Raw genomic sequence first — 26,581 nt, 5'->3', positions numbered from 1 at the left:
AAAAAAAAAATGTTGGCAAAAGTGGCTCAGAAGTTCAGCTGCCTTATACCATACCAATTATATGAGCTTACCAGTTTTCATACTCACAGAAAACATTAAAATATGCCCTAGGCTGTTCTATGCTAAAATGACAAACCCATCGATCCCATTAAGATCAAGGAGGAGAAAGCACTACAAATACATCTACTGTGTGTAAACCACACAAGTCAGTAGACCACAGATCCTGCGGAGAAGGGTAGATTTGACAGCACAGCCTGAATACTACAAAGGCCATTATATCCCAAAAACCCCCTCTGACTTTAAACCTACAATCACTTATTTCAGGTGGGCTCTCCCTTGTGCAGGTAGCATTTGTTTTAATGAAGGCTCTCACTCAAGAAAACTTGCTTTTCCAGGGTTTTGTGCCTGCTGCCATGCTTCACCGTGGCACCTAACAAGGCGCTCGCCCCTTTGGCTTTTTCTGGCTGCTCTCTGTGGAAATTCCAGAGACCACGACAGAGATAGGCTCAGGAGAGCGCAGAGACAACACTCACAGACCCGCCAGATGCCCCACAACTACGCGAGGGCAACCACAGGGAGCAGACCCCCACGACCCACTCTCGCGAGAGCAGCTCAGAAGCCTCGCGAGAGCTGAGCAGACCCCTCCCACTCCTACCTCAGGGGAAGTGCTCGGCCCCAGCTATTTTCCCATTTCCCGCCGTTGCGCGAGGAGTCGTCGGGAGCCAACCAGGTAACGGCGCGCGCGGTCTGTACCGCCGCCGCCTGGTAACGGCCGCTCCCGGGACCGGTTCCGCTGTGGGGCCACGAGCGGAGTCTCCCCTTCACCCGGCCCCGAGTTCCGCGGGACACGTTGCGGACGCTGTCCCTCCTCTTGCCGGCAGCCCCCGGGGTGTGGGGTTGTGCGCCGCGCTTGCCCGTTCGCTCCGTTTCGGTGGCTCCCGCCGGCATTGGTGCCGCCTGGGAGAAGGGGTGTGTGGGACATGCCCGACCTCTCCTTCGCTGTCCGAGCTCCTGGGTGTGACAGAAGCCTGGCGGGAAGCTGAGGCGCGGGTACTTGTTCCCGGCTGGAGAGCTGTCGCTCATGCGCTGGTCTATGGCAGCGTTTCTCAGAGCATCCCGACGTATCTTGAGACGAGTGAGTTTTCTGTGCCGTGCTTGTGCAAAGGAAAAGGAAAGAAAAGGAAAGTAGGTACAGGAGAGTTAAGTTTATAGGAGCAGCTGGTGCTCACGGTTTTTGGTGGGGGTCAGGGGTTCAGGAGGCTTTGTGCTCTCCAGAGTCGCAGAGAGAGAATGTGTTCCTGTCAGCGAAGCATAAATAGCGTCAGTGCTTTATCAGTGGTAGCCGCCAGTGCTGCTGAAGCTGTGTGTGGAAAGGCAGTCGTTTATGGAGCCGTGCGAAGTGTTATGCCGGAGGGAGTTGGTGGTTGGAAGAAAGGGGAAGTTGAAATATTTGGGTTGTCCTGTGAAAGGGTTATCGGGAGGATAGGAGCAAAGCCCCGTCTAAGAGCGGCCCTGCTTCCTGCCTGCCGACAGCAGCGGGGTGTTCGGGAGAGGGGCTGGCATTGTGCTTCCCTCCCTCCTCAGAGACCTTCCAGCTCTCTTCCTGCCTGCAACTGTCAGCTCAGGTGTTCTGTTTCACCTAAGGACTGGAAAATCATCCTTAGGACTGGAGACTGAGTTGAGGAGCTGACACCACTGAATGGCTGACACCACTGAATGCCTTTTACACCTGTGTGACTACTCAAACTTGTCAAAGGCTCTATGTGAACTCTTGCGGGGGCCCTCTATTTGAAGGAGGTTGAGCGCCTGTTGAAAGCAGTGTGAAAGCATTTTGGGATGCTGAAGTAGGTGAAACTTAGGAAAATGCTCTTCCCCCCCCCCCCCCTTTTCTATTCAATTGATGTACTAATTCTTTGCGGAAACTCTGAACAACTTCTCTACGTTTTATTTTTTTTTCTTCGTCATCTTTGGAGAAGAAAAAAAGAACCAAACCAAAAACACTAGGAGAGCCATTACTAATTCTAGAGTCAGCCTCCCTTTTCTTGACAATGATACCTCTGACATACTGAAATCTAAGACAGTGAGAGCAAGTTTGTTATTTTCGCTGCCCTCAAAGGAAAAACATGGTCTCTCAGATATCTGTGTTGAAGGCAGAAAAAGAAGAGTTTAGAAGGCATTCCTAATGTCACTAGGCAACTGGTTCCATAGAGAAGCAGCATTGTAACATGACTTAATGTGAGTGCGCACAAAGTGGAGCACTTCAGCTGTGAAGATGCAGGCAAATTACTGTTTGGCTTCCACTTGAGAATTGTAGCCATTGCTAATTTGGAAAGGTAATTTTATTTTCTACCAAGGACTTACCTTAGTGTAAGTAAGAGACTAACTTACTTGGAACCAGGTGCTGAAATAGGAGCTGAGTTTTCTATGGACAGAGTGTGTTAAAGCAAACATGAAGCTACTGAATGATTACGGAATACTGTCAGCTCCATTTAAGTATCCTTATACTGTAGAAAATGCACAGTTCAAGTGTTCCTGTGTTGTTGAGAATATGCCTTTGTTCTGTTTATTCCGTTATTTTTATTCCATTTTAAATACAGCCATACTGAAAGAAAAGTGACTCACTTAAGGCTGTGCACAGAGATATGAGAAAGAAGACTGGAACTAAGGCCTCCACACTCTATACCACATCACTGACCACTGAACTAAACATTTTATTATGGTGAATATAGAGGACCAGCTAAACCAGTAGCTGCACTCAGATATTCTGAGTTGCTTGAAGGCCCTCAAGATGGGGAATGCAGCTTCTTGACTAATTGTAGACCTTCTGTCATCTAAGCTACAACCATAACTTGTGCCTCAAAAATTTGAGAGGCAATTGGTCCTTTTATTTATATAGACATTGTGGTTTGCCTCCTTGGGCTGCTGCTTTAGGAAAAGCACAAAATAGCTTAAGATTTCTTTTTCTTATTATAATTTATATTACAGGGTAATTACAGAGGGAGCTACATCCAACTGGTAATAACACTGTCACAGTTCAAAAGCGTTTGTTTAAAATTGACCACATAAAAATGGGAATTATTACTATTACTAGGAAAACACTAAGAAAAACTTAGTTTCACACACAGGGAACTGAAGGTCAGAGAGATTACTTGAGTATTTCAGTAGTGGACACCCAGTGACAATTCAGTTGAATCTTCCGTTGGCTCAAACACAGATCTAAGTACTATGCTTCCCCTGTGCTTTGCCTGAGGGCATCGTCTGTGCTAAGAAACACTTCAAATAAGAATTGTGTATCAGATTGTTCTGAAATGTGGAGGCAGTCAGGCTTTTAAAACAGCTGTCTGACCTTGATAGTTCTCAAATACTAATGTTTTGGAGATCTATGAATTTTGAGATTACTCCTTAAATCCTTTTCACCAGGGAGTGGGAATCATTCTGGTGTAGAATCACAAAGACCTGAAGGGGGTGTGAGCTTTTCTTTGCAGAAGGATGTCATTTTAATCCATGTTTGTGTAAAGGATATATATACACAAATGCACCTCTGGTTAAACTTCTGACAAATGTTTTTGATCACAGCCATGGAAGCATGGGTTACTTTTGAAAATCAGAGTTTCTGTTTAAATGTAGCTTTATATAGGAAAAGAATAAAGACTCCCAGGCACCTTCATTTAATTTTTAGAGTTGGTTTGAGGGGGAGTATTCTTTTAGTTTATAATTACTTGTAGCAGAATTCTTAGCATCTTCCAGATGTTCAGGGTGACTGTCAGTGTGTAAGTACAACTTGACAAGGCTAGGCAGTAAACTTTGTGTTTAATCAATGGCTGCAAGTTATACTCTGATAAATGCAAAAGTAAGCGCTGTCGATCTGTCATTACAGGCATACAACTGTCTTCAGAAACAGCTTTATAACGATGTAATTTAAGACTTAAAGTGTGAGAGTGAGCCAGTTCTGCAGATAAGTCAACGAAGTTGGGAGCAGAAAAGAGCAAGATGAATGCATCTGGAGTAAGCTGTGGGAGCCCTAGTTCTGCAGAACCTACAGGAGATTTCTTCAAGGAATTATGGTCCAAACTGAAAGAATGTCATGATAAAGAAGTACAAGGTAAATTGTTAATGTTTGGGTTCACAGAACTCTTTCTTACCCCAGGGAAACTTTGAACCAGAGTACTAAATAGATTTTTAATGTCCTACGTTACATGGAAAGTTGGACTGGATGACTGCAAACAACTCTTACAGATTTACAGCCTAAACCTGGCTTAGTGGGACTAAACTGTCAATGATTATAAATGATTTGCTAGGTTGTCCTGGGCTCAGGAATGAGCAAGCAGCTGCCTGATTCTGAGTTACTGGCTGGGCTTAAATCGTGACATAGGTCAGGGAAGAAAAAGTAACACAATGTTACATGCGATCTGTGTTTGCTTGGGAAATATTTAAATGCTACTTTAATGAATTATGATTCAAAGTTTCCAAATCAATTTATTCAGTGGATTTATTGTTTCTTTTACATTTAGGTTTAGTTACTTCAGATACGTTAAAATGGTTTGCATTGTTGATTTCCCGTAATTTACACAAAATACCACTGCAGGTTAATATTACTGAAGTGAAAATTATTTCTTCAGTTTTTAGTGTTCTAAATTTTCTCAGCAAAACTTGTGATAGTTGCTTATTCTTTTGTTGTATTTTATAACCTGTGATTTCAGTTTTACTATGAATTGACTGTTAATGTCTTTATTCTTCAGCAGTGCAAGAAATTAACAATCAAAGATGAATTATACACTGTATGTGTGTATTCTTATTGTTTTATAAGTAGTGTTCATAAAATGTTTTGCTCTAAATCCATTGTAAGAAGTTAACGTTTTGTTCTGTTAAGTTTCATGATCCATTCTTTTGGATGGAGTTAGGACAGTATTTGACTGAAAATTCCAACGAGCATATCCTTATGCATGAAATAATTTATATTAGGTTGGAATAAAGGCAGGTTAGTTTTGTGAATTTAGAGCTTTATTCATGCAAGTGGACCTTTGTAGCTAGACCATTCCAGTGGCTTTCTGTTTCCTACCAGCCTCAAAACGATTCGAGGTCTGTCCATTTGGGTCTAGTTATATTATCCTGTCCCAGTTTCAAAAGCTGGAAGGGGGGGGGGATGGGAGGCCTTTTATAATATATAGAAGTTCCATACCTTCCATCAAAAGTCTTGATTCAACAATTTGTAACATTGGGCCTTGACACTTTGTGTTAGTAACTTAAAACAAAAACCAGCCAAACAAAAAATCTTTCAGTTTGGCAACTGAAAGGAAAAATGTCCCAGATAGTAGCATTTTGTTACTTGGAGAAAAAAAGTATGTGTAAAGACTTTAAATATAATTTTATATTGTGTCCCAAAACACAAAAAAGAATCTTCTTTATTTTTATTACTTTTTTCTTTTTATTTAATTCTTGGTGGTTCTTTTCAGAGTGGGTGTGATGTCAACTGCAGATAAATGTGGAAGTACAGACAGAATGGGATCTGGCAATCTGTGGCATGTCTGAACAACAAAAACTGAACAGACAAAAAGCTCTAATGTAGAGGGTAATGTTAAGTGACCCCTTCTCTAATTTCTTGGGATGTGCAGCATGTGATTTTTCAAGTTTTGGTTTTCATTATGCAATTGAAGATGCTCTTTAGAATGCATTCTGGGTGTGGCCATATAATTTTGCCACTAGGCAATCTTTTTCATGCCTAGCCCTTTGTCAGTATGTCCCGCACTATGTTAGGTAAAATTAGGTCTTCCATGATAACATCAAAGGCATGCCTGAAGGATAGTTAATTTTTTCAAAAGGTGGGGATCCTCTTATAGAAAATGGTACTGGGAGATATTTTAGAAACATCAAACACAGGCTTGCCTGGACTTTGCTTGTTTCTGAAGTCTATAAATAAGAATTAAAATTGACTCATGAGTTTCCAATCTAAATGTCAGCAAAATTTGTTTTAAAGATGGTGGAAGGTGGATTAAGGGAAAGTTAGTTGAAGTACAAGCTTTTTGCATGTACGATGCACAGTGTACTGAACAACGTGATGGTGGAATTCTAATTATGTATTACAAATCCATGAAAAGTAGCATTTATAACAGGTGAGCTTGAAATGGTGAAGCATTTTATGCAAGTTACAATATTTATAGATCTATAGAATATAGACTAGAGAATACTTCAAACTCATAGAGTTTGAAATGGGTTTGATAGAATCTTTATATTACTGTATTGCAGAGTGTGTATTTTTCCACCATGTTAACTAAACAAACCCAGCTGCTTATTCTTTTAATATGATTGGTAGACTTTCCAAAGATGTTGGGCATGGTTAATGCCAGTTGGCTTTTTGTGAATTCAGAAGTCCTCAGCAACTCAGCAAAGTAGTTATTAAAACTGTATTTACTCTTATTTTCTAGCTGTTGATTGTGTTGGATACTTGCATAGTGCTTACAAATCAGCAAGGAATTAAATTATGGTGTTTATAAAGTTTCTACTCAAAATAATTACATGGATACTTGTTGCATGTGGGTCTTAACCAACATAGTTCCTGACTATGAATTGAAGCCTAAAGTTCTATACTAAAAATAAACATATTTCAGCATAGAAACATGAGGAGAGTTTTGTGTATAAGAAGTGGCCTATTTTTTTCCAGTAATTTCTTTCCTCTGAAAAGCAGAAGTTATCAATAGGGAAAAACCTCTAGTCATAGAAGCAGAGAAAATTGAGGAACACAATCTTGGTGATAGATTGCTATAGGAAAGGAAATGGCTGGATGTTCCTCAAAAGTAAATAATTATAGAAGACAGGGCTGGAAGGGATCTTAGGAGGTCATCTAGTCCATCTCTATACCCTTAGGGTAGGATTATGTCTGTGTCATTGCTGACAGAAGCTTGTCCAACCCATTCTGAGAAAACTTCAGCTGTAAAGACACTGCAGTCTTCCTAGGCACTGTCAGTTTTAAGAAAGTGCATTTAATGCATTTGAAAATCCATCAGAATGGAAATTGTCATAGCCATTAACTGAAATATTACAGGTACATAGTCTAATCAAGTTGCAAGTTTCATAAAAGTGTTGTGCGTGTAATTACTCTGCCTAATGATAGCTTGAAAGTCTACATTAATTTAATGGGGACAGTGTGTCATTTACTAAAGCACTTAAAAACTTTATGTGAAGTAGATTTATATAGTCTGCAGCTTATCTGTTCTGTAGAAATATTGTGTAAAATATAAAATTGAATTGTGAATGTACATAGTGTAGTTCCACATAAGTTTATAAGCTCACTAATGTGTTAAATAAGGAAACCTGAAAAAGCTAAGCTCTTGAAGTATGCTTAAAACCTCTCAGTGCTGTGGAAAAGCAAAAAACAGATATTACACCTGATGTAGAAATTCAATGCTCTTGGTTAAATGTAGCGAGCTGGTTTCCTGCCTTCTCATTGCAGTCATTTGAATTAAGAAAAAAATGCAGCCTTTAAGTAACTACTTTGGTTCCTCCTGAATTCAGGTGAGAGGGGAGATAGTGTTACCTGTAGCACAGTACTGGGCCTTTTGAGCGCTGCCTCTTCAATTTGTGGCTCAGGTTGCCAATGTTACAAGCCTAAATACTTGCTGAACAGACTACCTGTTCATACAGGAGATGCATTGTTGTGCAGCTTCATTCCTTCAGATGGGCGTGGAGCAGTATTAAAGCACGCTTTATAGGGGTTATAATTGCAGATGCCTAATTGACTTGATGAATAGCAGCTACTTAAGAAAAATAAACCCTCTTTCTATGCTGATCTGCATGATAGAATGCAATATCTCACAGGTGCTGAATATTGAAGAGATAAAAGAAATCTTGCTATATTTCTTAAGAACTGTTTTGTTGGATTATTTTAAGTAGTCTCTGTGCATTTTTATCTCATTGTCTCACTGGCACCTTGTCTGTGGCACGGGTTCGCTGAGGCTCTGGCCGGTCTGACTGTTATACGTTACATAGCCTGAAGAGTGAACCTTCTCCAGCAAGTAGTTTTTCCCTTTAAACTGTTCCCAGTTGAGAGTGGTTGGAAAAGAAAAATTTCTGTTAGCTGCCTTAACCTACATTTTCTATAGTGTGGGTATGTGTTTTGGTTTAAACTCAAAATTGTCAGAAGTTTTCTTTAAAAGTGCTTTTGTTTCGTAAGTTTATCTTATTATCCTAAATGAGTAATGCTTACAACTTTTCCATAGTTTGAAGAAAATATGGCCTTGTGGAAAAATAGTTACAGTACTTTCTTATGTCATACAAAAATTTCTGTTATGTTTGTATTTAAGAAGATGTTATACCATTGGAGTCTGATAATTTCTGATCATTTATTTAGAATAGGAATGGCCAGCTTGTGTAGGGATAGTATCATAAATTTCATAGCACTTCATCCCACTTGTTAAGCTGTGCTGTACTTAAAGCACCTTTATCTTCCTGTCCCTGCACACATATGCATGCGCTCAAAACCATGCAAGCAGATAGGCTGGACTGCTGTCTAGCCCCTGGGCTCTCAGCTGGCCACTCCTGCCAAGAGCATCAGTTGTATTTGCAAACCTTTCTACTTCCTCATGGAACAGATGTTTATGAGTGTGTGGGCTGTAGTGGGAGAAAGGCCACAGATGAAATATCATTCCTCAGTTCACCCTAAAATGTTCCAAAATAGCTTTCACTGAGAGGGTCTGGTAGCACACCTCCAAGAGTATGTTAGCCTTTGTGTTTTAAAGCCTCCAATCGTGCATTTTGTAATGTTTCCTTTGTGTGTATACATTGTAATACATCTTTCAATTCAGTGGTTGGGTGCTACATTTCAAGTGTAGTGTTACGCATGTGGATACAGAACACTTCATGCTACTTACGTAGTCGTAGTCAATGAAAATATATTGACAGTGCCTAGTATTCATGTGTGTTTTTTTTACAAAGGTGGTTTTATGCCTATTTAAGTGGGAATCTGCATGTTTGTTTAAGAAGTCTCTACTTCCTAGATATCATAATAGCTGTACGTGTTTTCAAGATCCTGTAGAACATGCTCAAGAAATCCAGAACGAATCATTTTCTTGCTCTTTTGCAGATGTCATTGGCAAAAGGAGAGTTGGTTTATTGTTTCATTATTGTTACTCTTTTTTTTTTTTTTTAATCAGATTTCTATAACATGTATTTTCTTTTTTTCTACTTTTCAGGCTTACAACTGAAAATATCTAAGTTGAAAAAGGAAAGATGCTTGTAAGTACTCACCCTAATGATCTAATTTATTAACCAAGCCATAATTCTTGTAAGATCAATTAAGGTTTTATGGATTATTCCTTCAGATGTACTGCTGCTGGTGTTAACCTGTTGTATTGTGAATTGCTTCCATTCCTGAAATCTTAAATTGATCAGTTAATGTTCTAAGTGATGAATATTATCCCTGATGTGACAGAACACATACCAAATGGCTTAATTGTTGTTGGAATCTTTCTACAATTACCACATTGTTGATACAGTAATGCTACATAGGAGGTCTTGTTCTCCTTGGAGCATCTGAATACCTGAGGTTTAGTATTTCAGATCTGGTAATCAGCTGACAATGAGCGCCTTATTTTGTATCCCACTTCAGCAGTGGAGCTAATGACTTGTAAATGCTAGGTCAGAGACTGTTCATTATACACAGTGCCTTCATAGCCAAAAATGTCTGTCATGTTTAGCAGGTGCACTGATGGGAGTAGGAGGTAGGTGGAAGGCACGGAGTATTAGCATATGTGAATTTATTTATTTGCACTTAACTGAATGCCATAGAATGACTTAAAGGTAGCTTGAGAAAATATTTTTAAATTTGATATTTTCTGCCTTCTGTAAGTTGCATAAACTGAAAAAAAAGTGGTTTTGTTTGTTTTTTATTGCCATAAGCATCAGAAAAATACAGGCTGCTTTAGTCAAACTTCAAATTTGGCTGTACTTCATTAATGAACTAAGGTAGCTTAACTTTAACACTGTCCTCCTCAAGTGAAAGCACAAGTCCTTAGTGGTCCCTGATGCTGTTTGCATGTAATTGTTTTATATGTTGCATATGCAGCTGAAAAGGACCATATTCATCTGGGTGGTAGTATAGAAAAATAAAATATCTTTACTTAAATTTCAGAATTAATATGTCTGATTGTACACTGGAGGCTCACAGCTGTCCCATTCACTTTATGACCCATGATTGTTAATTTCTTGTCTTAGTGTATATTCCAGTAATATGAAAATGTGTTTTACTTAATGTGTTTTAAAGGGGTAGTGCCAACTTAAAAATATGCCTGTGTAAAATAATTGTATCGACAAATTAGTAAATATGTTTTTGTTTCCTGTTGTGTGTGTGCTTAGCTTTTTGTGAGCCAATTTCGTGGCTTCCTCAAATTATCCATCACAGGCACACTGAGAACAAATACTTGCTTTCATAGAGTATACAAAGGTTTCCATGGTAAAAGGAAGAACTGCGAATTGATTTTCTGATATTAGTCATTGTAATGTTACAGAGATTCAGCTGTTTAACTTTTACTGAAAGTTAATTTCCTCACAGAAAAAAATTGTGTCCTTGTTGCTCATACCTTCTTTCTAACTTTAAGTGGTGATCTGATTATTAAAATGAAGGGGAGTTAAAATTGAGAAGTTAATGTTGCTGCTTTTTCCTTGGCTCTTTTGAGGATGAAATGTTCTTCATTAACTGAATAGTCATGGCTTTTAGAGAAAGCACTTTATCCAATATCTTCTGTTTCTGAGGTTCTTGAAAGAAAGTTCTCTATGTTCATATTATGGGAATCCACGTTCTGCGGACTCTGAGAATTGCTTCTTGAGGAACTAAATCTCTAATGGCTTGTGAGGTTTACAAACCTACTGTGGTTTGCCACACTGCAAGATTCACTCACTGTTAAGTCAAGGTCAAAACAACCAGATTGTGAAAGCCCCCAGTTAGCTTCTCAGCAATTCTGCAACACAGTAAAATAAGAAAAGTGCTTGACCTTATGTTCCCTGGAATTGTTGCTTGAATACGGTTAGCTTTTATGTCTTGAGTGTCATCAACCTAATTTTTGTCCTGAGAAAAATCAAATTTAGCTCAGATGAGTTAGAAACTGGCTGCTGCTTTCTTAACTCAGAACATTTCTAAGCTACCATTAGTCAGAAACACTTTCTTAGTTTATCTTCAACTTAGTATTTGTGCTTACAATAATTACATTTCCCAAGAATAAGAAAGAAACATGCTAGATAGAATTCTGTATTGAAAAACTAATATCTGTAATTTAACTATTTGGGTTTTTTATATCTGTATTTTTAACTATTTATTATTTTATTTAACACAAAATAACCTTGAGATTTTTTTTTTTTTTTCTCTATTTGATTTTAGGGATGCAGAGAGGCTTGAAGAGTTTTATACTAAGAACCAACAGCTCAGAGAACAGCAAAAAGCACTTCATGACACTATCAAGGTTTTAGAAGACAGGTGAAGTAGTACCTTTTAGCTTTTGGGTTTGTTGTGGTTTGCTCTTGCAAAGTATCCAGAGCTACTCTGTAAGTTGGATGGTTTATTTTTATTTTGTTGTTTTGTTTGTCTCTTTCTGTTTTGGTGGTGGTTTTGTTGTTTTGGTTTTGGTTTTAGTAAACTAGACCCTTTCCAGTACAATCCAAATGGCATGAGATGTAGAATAAAGCGCAGAATTCTGTAAACTGTATTATACCATTTGAAACTCATGAAATAACTAGGAATATCACTATGAAATCGTTCAGATATGAGGGGGTCTTTTTTACCAGTTGTCTGTTCTACGTAATTTAATAGCAGGTTTTGTCTTTTCCTTTCTTTTGGACTTAGACATTCTGATCACCTTTTGACAGTCTGCCTTTCTCTTTTATGTTCCTGTTTAATCTGGTATAGCAAAGCAAAACCAATAGATGTGAAATTACAGTGCATTTTTTTCATCTTTAAAAATTATACTTGTTTTGGAAAGTGTATGTTGAATTTGCTACTAACGGGTCTCAGAAGCTTTGTGGGACCAAGAGACCATTACATTGTAAATTATTTTCCCATATGCCTGTGTTATTCTAAATTTTAGAGCCATGATACTCAAATTTTGCTTTGAATTCTGTTTTTCTGTGACAGGCATTAGGGATAAATTTGTAACTCTGCAGGTAATAAACTTTCACACCACAGAGGCAGAGAGACATTTGCAGAGTGAGTGGACTTTTCAAATCCCTTAGCAGATGAAATACTTGCATTGTGGAAAACAAAAAGAGTATTTGAAGTGGTTTAATACAAGGAGATGATAATAACATGTTTATTACACAGTCAGATAAACTAGTATGAAGAGGCATTTCAGTGTTTTACTCTTTCCATAATTCCACAATGCTAAAATACCCATAAACCAGGATGTCTTTAACTTCCAGTGTTAACTGTGGAATTGGAAATGCGAGTTTTGGTAAGTTTTGGTTTGTTTTAATTTTATGTTGTTATTTATTTATTTTATACTTCATGTGCTAGCAGCAGCAATGCAGAACTCTTCACTAATTGATCTCTTATTTATCAGGCAAAAGAGAATCTGATTTTCACTTCGGTAATACCGCTAGCTTTTTGATTTGTACCAGAAATACACTTCAGTTATCACCTGGAAAATGAACACTCATTTCATTGCATGAATGAATGTATCATGATGGAGTGATCCATAGCAAGCCCTTTTTTGATAGCAGATATGCTTTAAACAGCTGATCTGAACTATTATAAACAGCAGAGGCAATGCCTCACCTGGACTTCTGGATCCACTTCTGATCATTGGTGTCTAGATAAAGATAAAGGATTTTGTATTTGCTTAATATTTGTTACAGTGTGAACTTACTGTTTGTCCTTTTTATTTGATTGCTTTGTTTAATGACAGAGATATATCTGTCTTAGATGAAGTAGAAATCATATTTACTGGAATAATTTGCTTATGTCTATTTGCTTGAATTAATAACGAATGATGATTAATATCTTGCCGTGTTCTTAGTAGGACATATCACAAGGGCTTTCACTGGCAAGGTGTAGCATGCTCCACTTTATTAAATAAGGTAATGCATGTTGGGTGAGAAGTATTCAGTACCTACAGCCATTTATGCAAACATTGAAGCATGTAGTATTAGGTCATTCTGAAATCTCAAAATACTGCTATGTCAACATACAAAACCACAGTACTTAGGAGTGTTCTACATTGTTGTCAGAAATTTTCTGGTTTTCATTGTTCAAAAGGCCAGGTAAGTGGGTGTGCTTCATGTATGGCAGTATTTTCTTAATGGAGGGACTCTTTTCTGTTTAATTTTATTGTAGGTTAAGAGCGGGATTATGTGATCGTTGTGCTGTAACTGAAGAACATATGAGAAAGAAGCAGCAAGAGTTTGAAAATATCCGGCAGCAGAATCTTAAACTTATCACTGAACTCAGTGAGTTTTATCCACAAGTCCCAAGACAAAACACACTATTTTGTAAACTAGTTCTTTGTGAATTTGATATAATTTATGTATGGTGTAAGCCCAAGAAGTTCATTTGGGGGGATGCTTAACTCTACAGCCTGAAAATATTCCACATACCAATTACTAGTCTTTTGACCCACTGTCTTAGATTGAAGTGTTGATACTGAAAGCAAACTGAGGTGGAAAATCTTACAGTGTAAAGTGGCTACTTTAGGTAAAATGTGGCTGCTTCTGTTTATTCCTAGGGCTAAGGCAGAGAATGAGAGGCAGAGAAGAGAATTTGGTGGCCTTCTATGATGGGGCTACAGAGCTGATGGACAGGGGTAGAGCAGTTGATGTCATCTACCTGGACTTCTGCAAAGCATTCAACACTGTCCCACACAAAATCCTTGTCTCTAAATTGGAGAGACATCAATTTGATAGGTGGACCACTTGGTGGATAAAGAACTGGCTGGATGGCCGCACGCACGCCAAGAGTTGTAGTCAATGGCTCAATGTCCAGCTGGAGACCGGTAACGAGTGGTGTCCCTCAGGGATCAGTGTTGGGACCGGTCTTATTCAACATCTTTGTTGCTGATATGGACAGTGGGATTGAGTGCGCCCTCAGCAAGTTTGCCAATGACACCAAGCTGTGTGGTTTGGTTGAAACGCTGGAGGGAAAGAATGCCATCCAGAGGGACCTTGACACTCCTGCGAGGTGGGCTGATGCCAACCTCATGAAGTTTAACCATGGCAAGTGCAAGGTCCTACACCTGGGTTGGGACAATCCCAGGCAGAGCTACAGGTTGGGCAGAGAAGAGATTCAGAGCAGCCCTGTGGAGAAGGACTTGGGGGTGTTGATCGATGAGAATCTTAATATGATCCAGCAGCGTGTGCTCGCAGCCCAGAAAGCCAACCATATCCTGGGCTGCATTAAAAGGAGCGTGACCAGCAGGTCAGAGTATTGTGTGCAGTTCTGGTGTCCTCAACTTAAAAAGGACATGGAACTGTTGGAACAAGTCCAGAGGAGGGCCACGAGGATGATCAGGGGACTGGAGCACCTCCCATATGAAGATAGGCTGAGAAAGTTGGGGCTGTTCAGCCTGGAGAAGAGAAGGCTGCGTGGAGACCTCATAGCAGCCTTCCAGTCTCTGAAGGGGGGCTATAAGGATGCTGGGAAGGGACTCTTCATTAGGGACTGTAGTGACAGGACAAGGGGTAATGGATTAAAACTTAAACAGGGGAAGTTTAGATTGGATATAAAGAAGAAGTTCTTTATTGTAAGGGTGGTGAGGCACTGGAATGGGTTGCCCAAGGAAGTTGTGAATGCTCGATCCCTGGCAGTGTTCAAGGCCAGGTTGGACAGAGCCTTGGGTGACATGGTTTAGTATGAGGTGCCCCTGCCCATGGTAGGGGGGCTGGAACTCTATGATCTTAAAGTCCTTTCCAGCCCTAACTGTTCTATGATTCTGTGATTGATTGCTAGTTTTCCTAAGGAAACTTTGACTTCAGAAGTAACTGTTGATCAGAAAGTAGCAAGTTCAAACAAGTGTTACCTGGGTCCAGCTAGGATCATGTAGTTGGTCTTGGTGTTTAACTGCAGTAAACCCATACCCTTCACATAACCTTCTGAAGCCACAGAAGAGTTGCTTTACACCAGGTATCTTGTAGCCAGCTCATTTTAAAATCAGGAAATATGTATGGGACAGGAAAAAAAACCACCTGTTTGCTGTAGGTGACATGAAGGCAGGGCACAAGAAATCCCTTTATAAAAGGGTTTGAAAGATTGGGATTGGTTGTATAAAGTGCTAAATAATATAGGGCAGAATTTTAAATTATTAATGGTATTTTTACCATTGATTATTTTGTATCATTTAGTTGTCTTACTTGAACAAGAACAAGCAGACATTCAGCAAGATCTCAAATATGGGAAATGCCAGACACACAAAGTAGCTTTTCAGTGCTTTATTTAATTGTAAAAATATTAGATTCTTTACTAATATAAAGTAATTTTTTTCAAGGGCTTTTAATGTAGGATATTTAAATAAAAATATTCTGAATCCTTGAGTTTAATGATTAACAACAAAGAGAGTACAGCCAATCTTTAATTGAAACCCTGAGCCTTGAAAATCAAGGTGAGGCCAGTTAGGTACAAATCTTGATCACTCTCTGATAGAGCAGTAGTCTTCCATGGGTTTGCCTTAAGTTCTATATGACAATTCATGTTTCCTGCAACCAGCAAAAAAGGTCAGTCAGGAATAATCCAGAGGTAAAATATAAAAAAAAAAAACCAACAAACAAAATACCCCAAACAACCAAAAAAACCACAAGAGAAGGAAAATAAAAGTGAACCAGAGAAGTTGGGAGCTATCATTATGTTAGTTTGAGACAATGTGGAAGAAAGGCTAAAGATGATGCAGTAAGCTTCTGTGAAGTACAGCCTGAATAAATTGGAAATTAAGAAAAGTAAAGTAGAAAAAAATCTGACCAGTCTCTCTTAAATTCCAAAACATTTTACTGATTTTTAAGAAATTGGTTTTTTTTTCCTGTTCTCTCCAACTGTCTGGTTGCTGCAGTGGCTAAAACCAAATTCTGAATACTTTATACTATGTAGGCTGTCTTCAGCCTAAGGAAGCAGTTTTTTCCATGGAGCTGAGTGAGCAATTAATTCATCTTTACAACACAGTCTCACTCGTATGGACATAGACAAAAGTAACTAATGATGGTGCAGAACTAGTATTATGATCCGGTAGTTGTGATACTTTTATGTTTTCCAACACATTATTTTACAACCTTTTTAATGACTAGCTTGAAAATTAATTTTGGTAAGCCACAGAGAGGGTGTGTGGTATGATGTTACAGAATTGGTTCTGTTTCCTTAAAGGACCTGACAAAATTATATGTGATATATACCATGTTAACATGTGTGCATTGATTTTTATTTTTTTTCTCCTTTCTTTTTTTCAATATAAATTGCAGTGAATGAAAAAAACAACTTACAGGATGAAAATAAAAAGATAACTGAACAATTCCAGCAGTTACAGAAGGAATTGGAGTAAGTTTTGAGGGTTTTTTGGATATTCCCCTTCCTCCCTCCATTTCTCACTAGTAATGCCTGGGAATATAAATGTCTAAAAAACTTGAAATTTTTTTCTTTTCTTTTCTTTTTTAATAGGTTGTGAAAAGGTAGTCTACTGCCACTACAACAACATAAAACTAGCATCTTTGTGTTGTGCAGATTTTTTTGCTTTCTTTTAACTGTGCATCTTTGTTTAAACCAAGAGAAATTTGTCATAGAAATTCAGTTTGACTTGATTGTTTGAGATGGTTTTAGTCACAGTGCATAGCAAAGACTTATGTCTCATTCTCCTATTCCTCTGTTGACTTTTTACCAATTCCTTTCTCCTAGGTTAAGGCTTTAGAAAAGTAGTTTTGCAGCTAGGCAAAAAAAAAAAAAAAAAAAATCAGGATCTTATAATAAAATTTTTAAATAAACTTCTTTTCAAAAGAAAAAGTAAATTTCAAAAGAGAACCATAAAAATAATGAGCTACAAATTGAGTGTCAAGTTGTAATCATATCAGATAACAAGAGTATGCCAAATAGTGGTGTGGTTAATGTGCTAATATGGTGCACTGTGCAAGGCAGAGGTAGCATTCCTTTCTTGTATACCTATGGTTTGACATCATTTTACCTGAGTTTTGACAATCTGAACAAGTTGTGTACGTGCATGGGAGGAATGGGACAGGATGTGTGGACTTGCTCTGTCAGGCTTTGTCTGCATGTCCTCTTTAATTGTCTTTGTCAGAAAGTTTTGATAGAGGAGTAAAACGGCTTAGAGTTTAGTTCAAAATGACCACGGTCCTATTGCTTTGTATTTCTTGTTTGCACCTTAATAATCCTTTTTTTATGCCTTTAATTTTCTCAGATTTAACATATTTCATGAGCCTATGAGTACTCTTTTTTAATACCAAGTAGTAACAAATTCCTATGTTCTTCCCAATGTATGATTTTATAGAATCCTCTATAAAATGGAGTTCTATGAAATTCTAGAACTGAATTATCTGGGTCTTTATCAGATGAGGAGTTCATTATCCATGGGTGGAAACATTAAGTTTCAGTTAAATGTTTCCATGATTCAGAAATTATTTATTGCATCTATATGGTGTATGTATAAATTTGCAAAGTAACTGAATAAATATATTGGTTTGCAGTTTGTTTTGATTTGTTTCTTAAGGTATTGTTCATAGATGATGCTGAGTTTCCGTGCTTTTTTTGTAAATATGCCAGGAGAGAGGAATTATGAAAGGACACAATAGAATTCATCAAGACTTCAGAACAGCAGTGCATCAGTGTTTGTCATTAAGTGTTCAAAGTTAGTCATGGTAAAAAGCCCGACTGCAAAAATGCTCTTTTCTCTCAAGCCAGGCAGCTTTCTACAGTTTTCCATTAACTTATTTTATATAAGATCTTGTGGTTCATTTCAGTGCAAGCAGAAATATATCTGTATTTCCTTCTCTTCCCTTAGATCAAAATCTTACATCCTTCTCTTTGTAGTTAGGAAATGGTCTTTCAGCCTAAGTTTTCTCATGAGAGTCATATGGAAAAGTGTTACTGCAGAAAGATGACCAAGCAAGCCAAGTTAGATTTCCTTGTGGTTTTCCTTTTATTGTCACTTCTATTTCTCACTACCACCTCAATAAGGCAGGTAGCAATGCCCTTATTAAGTACTAAAAATACTTGTATTTAAATTATAAGAGCTGAAATTAATGCCTTTTTGTTGTTGCTTCTTTGCTGTGTCTAGCTAAATCTTTTGGAGAGCAAAGATAAAGTTACTTGTTGCGCTAACTTTTATATACTGACTCTGCAAGATGCTGTTAGAGCTCACAGCATGACAGAAAATAAACTTCATAACTCATGTTTTACGTTACTCGCTTTATGTGGTTTATATTGCTTTTTACACTCCTCTCTAAAGACCTTTGTGAGGTAAGAGGTAATAGCCAATGTTTTGGAGGAGGATTGCTCTTGAATGTAGTGCTGTTTGTTACTATGTAAAATTGACAAAAAGCTTTTGTATTTAAGACAGTATTCTTGGGGTATGCAGGAACTTCCATACAGGGGGAAAAACACTAGCTCACCCATTTCAGTGTTGTTTCATTCAAGTAGCACAAGCTTCTGAGGACAAGCTAGAAATTCTACAGTTCCTAGTTTCTTCCTGGGAAAAAGTCTTCCATAGTGCAGTAATTAAATGTTAACTTAAAATGTGAAGAGCTGGGGGGTTGTATGCTGTTCTTGGGTGTGATGGGGCAATTGTGAATTTGTTGTTTAATGTGTCTAAAACCTGGGTTCTAGTACTTTTTTAATCTCTGATATTACTGAGATGGCTGTATTTTCTAAACTGGTTCTTACTTCAGCCATATGATTAGCCTGTTCCCTGAGATGAAAGCTCTTCATCTTGCTGACTTGGGGTTTTATTTGACCACCCAATTTTGTCTCTAGGGAGCGAAAGCAGCAAGAAATGGAATTAGAAGAAGGAGTCATTCCAGATTCTCCAGTTCCGACTTCTTCGTTCTCTGTGGTTAGTCGTATGAGAAGAAAAAGAGAGAATAGGCACATCCGATACACAGAACATACGCACACAGACTTGGAACTTGCAGAAAGCAACAGTGGTATGAGTATTGTATTTTATATTTTTTAATTAACTTTAGAAATACTTCTTTTAAGGGCTACGGAAAAAGATGATGTATAAATTTGATTGCAAAGGTAACATTTTTCCAACTCTTATCTCTGCTGTAAATGCAAACTTGGGTTTGACTGTGTGTGCAGCTCTGTCACCACCTAGTGGGGAGTGACATGTTCTCCCGCATTCAGCAATTATTCTGCCATTAAAGGAATACTGCTGAGACTAGATGCCTGGTTCTAGCAGCTGCATAATCTTTCTTTTGTTATTACTGATACACTTGCATTTGTTTTGTGTCAAAGTCCAGAAGTATTGTGCACACTTAATTTCCAAAATTTGTCCTGTAATAGCTCTCACAAATATAAAAGATATTTTTTTGTGAAAGAAGGGGGCTTGTGCTTGTGTTTTAAAGATAGACGGGAAAGATGCTAAACAATTCAGGTGCTCTTAATATGTTATCATGTGGAATTTAAAAGTGTTTTAAATAATACATAAATACATCTAAATATGAGTCTTGACTAAAAGCCTCTGTCCAAAAGTAAAAATAGCACAACTGTGGGATGAAGGGAGTGGGTTTGTTATTTATGCCTTTTGTTTTGCATATGCAACTTCAGTGCTATGAGTAGTTTCTCCTTTCTAAGCATACCTGTCTCTCTCCATTTTCTAGAAAAAAATAAAATTAAAAAAATCAGCTACTAAATGAAACTGAAGATAAATATGTAAGAAATGGTGTAAATACCAATCACAGATAATGGCTGTGGAAAGCTCTTGGTGTCCAGATAGAAAAGACAACATGACACAGAGCTGGTCATGATTCAAATCTCAGGTTTTTCATCTTTTCACTACCTTAGTTGATACATAAAATTATTCCCTTGGATGGTTTGCTCTGTAATAGTTTTGTTGCCATATTAACAAGACAAATATAGATTGAATGCATACTTTTTATGTGGTCAGTACAGAAAGTGATGTAATTACGTGTCAGTATCATTTTATGGCTGACTGGGCTCGTGCTTGTGAGAGAAAGGATTAATATGTAATATTTATGACTAATTTGTCATAGTGATACCTCAGAATAAAACCAAACAGATGTGCTTAAATTACTGGATCTACTGACATATCAAAACCTCGTGTTCAGGTGCTTTTAAGGTCAGGATCATGGTCTGTATCTACACGAAATTATCACAGCAAGAATACCCAGTTTCACCATGTGAAAATGTTTCTGCATCTTCTAGAGACTGGAAAAATTCCACTGTATTCCACACAAGTGAACAGTCCCCACAGAGAAGAGATACTTGTGGCAGACACCTGCGATGCAGAACTGTCCCCTATACCAAGTAAGTGTATTAGTAGATTTAGTTTTAGTTCCATTCAAAATAAGGCAAAAATGCTGTAAAACTGAGGGTTCATCAATAACTGAGGGTTCATCTCTTTAAACAAGGAGCTAGAATAAGGATTTTGGGGTTAATCACAAAATTGCTGTTGAAATGCCTATCTTGTAGTGCCTCTGTGTATGCCACTAGGTAGGTGGCATAGCATGAGGGCTCAGTCAAGAAATAAAGAAGCTCAGTGCAGCTCTTACTGCAGATATGTTAGGTAACTTACCCAATTGTCTTACTTTTGATTTTCCAACTGTAAAGGAGATAAAATATTTAAAGAATTGAACTTACTGTCTGACATGAATATGTGATGTTTAGAAATGCTACTATTTATTTTTCCCTTTTTTGTGAATTAATACAAGTCATATGTCCTTGTCCATACCAAGTTCTTTGACAAGAACTTTTTGCATCCCTGATTTCTTTTTCTGTGAAGTGCTTAACTGTAAATGACTGCAAGAATCAGCATTTTAGAATAATTTGTGAAAGTTGGGGTTATGGTTCTTGTACATTCCTTCCCTCATAGTACCTTGCCCTGGTTTAATAAACTGAAGTAATGTTAAACCCCTGAAAGAAAGGAAACTCATCTATTTGTTTTCCTAATAAAAACACAAGAATAATAATTATAACTGTCACCTAGGAAATATGCAACACAAGCATTTTACTACAAATATACATTATCATTGTTCTACATGCTTTTCTCTGACTATTTGTGCCCTAGGAGTTTGAAAAGCAACTTTTACATTGACTTGTCTTTGTATTTTAAGTTTGGGAAGCTGTATACAACTTGGAAACATATTTCTCTGATGAAATAGCAGTCTGTTCTCTTTAGAAATTCTTCTGCCCCCCTTCTCAACTTCTCACTTCAGGTTCAATTTTTATCTGACACAAGTCAAACCCAGGACACTAGATTTGTGATCTTTTTAGTTCTGTGTTAGCACCATCTGTGTGAGTAGAGTAAGATACTATATGTGACTTACTGTGAACTTATTTCTACTCATAAAGATAAACCAAGGATGGGAGGCTATCCTGTTCCAAAGCCATCTTTTAACTTGGCTGCAGTAGTTGCAGAAACAATTGGACTTGCTGTTCAAGAGGAATCTGTAAGTAGTATTCCTAAATGTCTTACATAATCTGCTTTTTATGCCAGTTCTTTTCAAACCCAGTATTTTTCTCTTTTGCATTATGGGGAGGAGGGTAGGGGTGCAGTTCCTGTTGCATATACAACTTTCAAGTTTAATTAAGACAGTGGACTAAATCCTTTGGTCTGCCCAACTCCCTTTGTGCAATAATTGAGTCTAACACACTAAAAAAGATTATTTGGTTATGAGACTGTTTGGTGACTCAGGTGAGATTACTTGATTGGTAACTACAATGAGAATGATAGTATGCAGACTGAGGGGGTTTTGTGTCTGTGTGTATTTGATGCTGATTTTTTTAAATATAAATTTCTCTAAGATTTCTGTAAAGTTGATCAAAATTTCAGTTATCATTTAACATTTTTTTTCAGAGTTTTGAATGGTTCAATTTGGATGGGTTTTCGTGGTGTTTGTGTGCACACCTAACATATTTCTAATTTTTAATTCTAATAGCTTCTCACACTTCCTTTCTTTGTTTTCCTTCACCACTTGCAAGGAGTCTCAAAGTGTACTGAGTCCTCCCCGCACTAATACTGTTATGAGCCAGGCCCCAGAGAGCATGCAGTGTGAAGACTCAAGAAAACATCCAGTTTCTGAATCAAGAAATGATGGCAACAATTTAGGGTGTGTTTCCACTTGGTTCTAATAATATTGTTTTAAGCAGGCTTATATGAAGTTCTGGTTTTAGTAGAATTTAAAACCTTACAGCAGTTTGCTTTAAAGGTACAGACATGAAAATAAGTATTTTCATATTGTAGAGGCTTCTTTCAAGTAAATAACATTAGAAGCAAAGAACTGATAGAATGCAAAACTTTATAGAGTTTTATTTCATTCTCAGACTGATGAATCAGGCTTTCCATGTACACATTCCCTCACTCACCTCTTGTTACTCTGAGGTGTCTTCTGAGGCCTGTAAGCCTGGGAGTAAGAGGCCTGGAGTGGAGGTAGGAAAATTATCGTAAAACCTTTCTGCTGACTAGATGTCATACTAGTTGACAAGTTGCCTTTCCCACTCTCCTCAGGATGTTGTGGTCTAAACTGAAAACATTTTTAGTCCCTATTTGTCATCTTAAATGTATGTTTTATTGATGACACGTAAAAAGCAGCATACCTGAAAGAAGCTTGCATATTTTTCCTTTACTTGCAGAAGCTTTGAGAATCTTCTATCATGGTTATAAGATCCGTACAAGAACCTAGATAGACTGCTGTCACAACCATTCTCACTTCCTTCCAAGTAACTGCATTGAAAGGGGGTCCTCTGGTAGAAGGGATTCCTAGGCAGGTTTAATACTGTCCTTGGTTCCCAGTTGAATGTGGAACAGCATTTCATACCATACTAAAATGAAGGACAGGGTCTGTGATTTGTTTGCCTTTTACAGCTCTAAGTGCAGCAATACTTACTTCTAGACCAAAAATTTCCCTTTTATTTTTCCTTCTCTTTCAGTTAATACTAGCAACACTGACAGTTTCAAAGCAGATCACTGATAGGATACACAAAAGTTAGAAGTTTCCTGTTTTCTCCTCCCAGCCCCCTGTGTACACCAGAAAAAAATAATTTTATCTTTCATTGTATTCAGTCTTTCAGAACCATCTCAGAACACTCCACCACATGTTGACTGGGATTCTCGAGTAGCTTCTCCTGTTTTTGGAGCTTCTAGTAATGTGAAGAACAACTCAAGTACAAGTCATGCCCCCTGTATTTTAGATTCAGGATTGAAGCCTAATCTCAAAAGCAACCTCTTCAACAATCCTTCTAGTTCCAGATCTCATAAAAGTAGATCAAAATCTGAAGATGTTGCTTTTGTTGCACCACTGAATCTTGGAACAGAAATCAACTCTATTATCAGCCAGGCCTCTATGAATAGGCAAATAGTTGTGAAAAAGAATACTAGTGAGGTTGTAACCTGTGTTGGAAACACCTGTGCAGCTAAGAATGAGGTGATTAGGAGTGATTTCCTTATCGTACACCAGAAGCAGCTAGAAGGCAGGTGTGCTAAGAGGAAGAAAACTGACGATGAGCATGCAGTTAGCTGTGAAAAAACATCCTTCAACAAAGAGAACTCTGTGCCCTTTCAATCAGATGTTCATCGTATCAATGGGGAGCATACAGTTGATAAGCCCTTGGATCTATCTGATCGTTTCTCTGGAGTTCGTTGTCAAGAGAAAAAACAAGGAATTGAGGACACCTGTAAAAATAGACTGAAACAGGTGACTCTGCATGACATTTTTTCACACCTGGGGAAGCCCATGCCTGAAGGTTCTTCATCAATTCCAAATGCCATCAGTGAGAACTGTTTGTTTGGCAGAAATTTACAAGAGGGATCCCATGTACAAGAGCCAATGCTGGGAAAAACATTCCCAGATAAGAAAAACCAGATGCAAATGAAAGAAATAGTTCCTCCCTTCAAAATTGTGCCACTGCCAAGTTCTGCAGAGACAGAGGAACTTTTTGATGATGTGAAGGTAAGCTATTCTGACTTTTTTCTTCTCCTTAGAAATACAGTATTTAAGTTTTGGGAAATAATAAGTTTGAAATATGTTATTAGGTTGCCAGTGGCCATGTACCAAATAGGAAGAAAATAAGGACAGGACATGGAGAGTCTGAACCAGCATCTGTACTGCAACCAAACCCTTGCAGACTATCAAAAAATAAAGCACTGCAAAATGAGCAAGGTAACTTGATGTTCCTTTTATTGTCCCCCTACCCTCCAGCCTATGCTGCGGTTGAACACAATTTTTCATATCTTCTACTTTAATCACTTTCTCTGTGTTTATAACTCAATCTCATTCTATTCAGGACTTCTTAACATCATCCCCACATTTTCAGTCTGCATCTTCCTGGCTTTCTTTTGCCACTATATAATAAATGTCTTTTATACATATTATACATAATAAATATTCTTTTTTATACATATTATACAAAATAAAAATATCATTGGCATTCAGATGTAAACTCAACAGGCTGGGAATCTTATTTCTTTCTCATTTATTTAGCATTGTTGTGTACTGTAGCATGTGAATGACAGGTACTAAAATAAAATCTTGGAAAGTTTATCTATATCAAACGCTTGAAAACTGTACTTAAACGTAAGGGTGAGCTATTTAGTTAATATTTTTCATGATTCCTGGTGAGCTGTTAAAGAAAACTGTACCTTTAATGATAATGAACAGCTGTTACCAAATATTCTTTCTAGAAGTTGTCTTCTTTCCTATTAAGTGGTCCGTCTGAAAACTCATTTTTTTAACTCGGATTGTAGAATCACTGCTTCTGTACTCTTTAGCTGAGCTGTTACACTGCCTACTTTAATTAGAAATACTTGCATTATGAATGTAAAAAACATATCTGTCAGTAGTTGCTGTGGCCAGGTAGCTTGGAATCTAAGCCTCTACTTCACAGATAAAATAAGAGCCATCTCTGGAACAATGATCAGACGCTTTTGTACTCATTTGTCTTCGAAGACCTGGCTTTTGTATTCTTACCAGTCTAATGTCTATAGTGAGCCAACTAGGGAAGGTGCTCTGCTGGACCTATTGTTTGCCAGTAGAAAAGGGCTTGTGGGTGATGTGATGGTTGGAGGCTGCCTTGGGCATAGCAATCATGAAATGATAGTTTTCAATTCTCAGAGGAGTAAGGAGGGGGTTCAGCAAAACTGCTACCTTGGACTTCCAGAGGGCAGACTTGGGCCTGTTCAGAAGTCTGGTTGAGTCCCCTGGGAGGTAGTTGAGTGCCCCTGAAGGGCAAAGCTGCCTGGTGGATCAGGCCCTGGGGTGTTGGTCAACAGTCAGCTGAATGTGAGCCAACAGTATGCCCTGGTATGCCAAGAAGGCCAACAGCATCCTGGTGTGTGTCAGTAATAGTGTGGCCGCCAGGGCTAGGGAAGTGATCATCCTCCTGCCCTTGGCACTGGTGGGACTACATCTCGAATACTGTGTTTAGTTTTGGGCCCCTTGCTACAAGAAAGACACTGAGATGCTGTATTGTATCTAAAGAAGGGTGATAAAGGTGGTGAAGTATCTAGAGAACAAATCTTGGGAGGAGCGACAGAGGGAAATGCAGTTGTTTAGCCTGGCAAAAAGGAAGCTCAGGGGAGGCCATGTGACTCTACGACTTCTCTGACCTAAACTATTGTATGAATTTCTTCTGCCTGGCATTAATACTGCCTGATTTACAGGAACAGAGATTTTACCTGCCAGAGTATTTTGTATTACGTACCTCATGCAAACACAAAGGAGTGGCATGCTCCCTGAATGTAACAAAAACCTTAAGTTTTAGACAAAGTTTGACTTACAAACTTTGTTTAGACAAAGTTTGTCTACAAGACAAAGTTTGACTTACACCAAATAAGCATGTTTATTTTTAAGAAAAATCAATCCCTAAATCCAAAGATGAATTAATATGCTTTTTTTGATATACAGAAAGCTGCCTTATAATTTGCACACTACAGGATGCTGTTGGCAGAATTTACTTCCAATTATTTGTCTTTTTTTCTCATATTCTCTGCATCCAGACCTGAAGGAAAAACCTTTAGAAAACCTCCAGTGGAGCATAGACCCAGGAGCTGACCTTTCACAATACAAAATGGACATCACTGTGATTGATACAGAGGTAAACTTGGATAACATGGATGCATGTTCTATGATTTTGAAAAAAACCTACAAAAGCAGTATCATGAACTTTATTCTGGGCAGACCAAAACCACTTTCTAACAAAAAATCTAAATTCAGCTTCTTTGATATGTTTGCAGTCCTAAAATGTTTATGTATAGTATACTACAGGTGTCCTAAAGCATTTCCATTGTCCAGTTGTATTTGATAAAGTCATCCAGGTGGCTATTTAGTATGAAACTGATGTATTTAGGGTGGTTTGGTTTTTTTTTTTTAAGACAAAAAAAAAAAGACCAACCTCATAGTTTTTCCTCTGAAAATGCTGTCTTTATGTTAAGTAATAGAAAATATG

The 26,581-nt window shown here is 37.9% G+C and overlaps 1 protein-coding gene across 3 annotated transcripts in view; it reads left to right on the top strand.

The window, feature by feature from the left end:
* Positions 1–674: 674 nt before the first annotated feature.
* Positions 675–26,581, top strand: part of RBBP8 (RB binding protein 8, endonuclease) — a 36,484-nt gene continuing 10,577 nt past the window's right edge. Inside the window, exons 1-13 of one of the 3 annotated variants that reach the window (XM_061448657.1) lie at positions 675–730; positions 3,878–4,102; positions 9,186–9,228; positions 11,366–11,461; positions 13,313–13,425; positions 16,414–16,489; positions 18,932–19,101; positions 20,345–20,446; positions 21,491–21,588; positions 22,121–22,248; positions 23,202–24,087; positions 24,171–24,297; positions 26,133–26,230. In XM_061448657.1, coding sequence (XP_061304641.1) covers positions 3,991–4,102; positions 9,186–9,228; positions 11,366–11,461; positions 13,313–13,425; positions 16,414–16,489; positions 18,932–19,101; positions 20,345–20,446; positions 21,491–21,588; positions 22,121–22,248; positions 23,202–24,087; positions 24,171–24,297; positions 26,133–26,230 — 2,049 coding nt within the window. In that variant the 5' untranslated portion in view covers positions 675–730; positions 3,878–3,990. Of the gene's footprint in view, positions 731–844; positions 1,136–1,711; positions 1,845–3,877; positions 4,103–9,185; positions 9,229–11,365; positions 11,462–13,312; positions 13,426–16,413; positions 16,490–18,931; positions 19,102–20,344; positions 20,447–21,490; positions 21,589–22,120; positions 22,249–23,201; positions 24,088–24,170; positions 24,298–26,132; positions 26,231–26,581 lie in introns of those variants that run through there. The other 2 variants (XM_061448656.1, XM_061448655.1) reach the window with 2 other exon arrangements.

Source organism: Pezoporus flaviventris, unplaced genomic scaffold, assembly GCF_033815535.1.
Source record: "Pezoporus flaviventris isolate CSIRO_AGI_PZ_B2104156 unplaced genomic scaffold, CSIRO_AGI_Pfla_v1 ptg000007l, whole genome shotgun sequence".
Classification (NCBI taxonomy): domain Eukaryota; kingdom Metazoa; phylum Chordata; class Aves; order Psittaciformes; family Psittacidae; genus Pezoporus; species Pezoporus flaviventris.
This window is presented reverse-complemented; position numbering and strand designations above follow the sequence as displayed.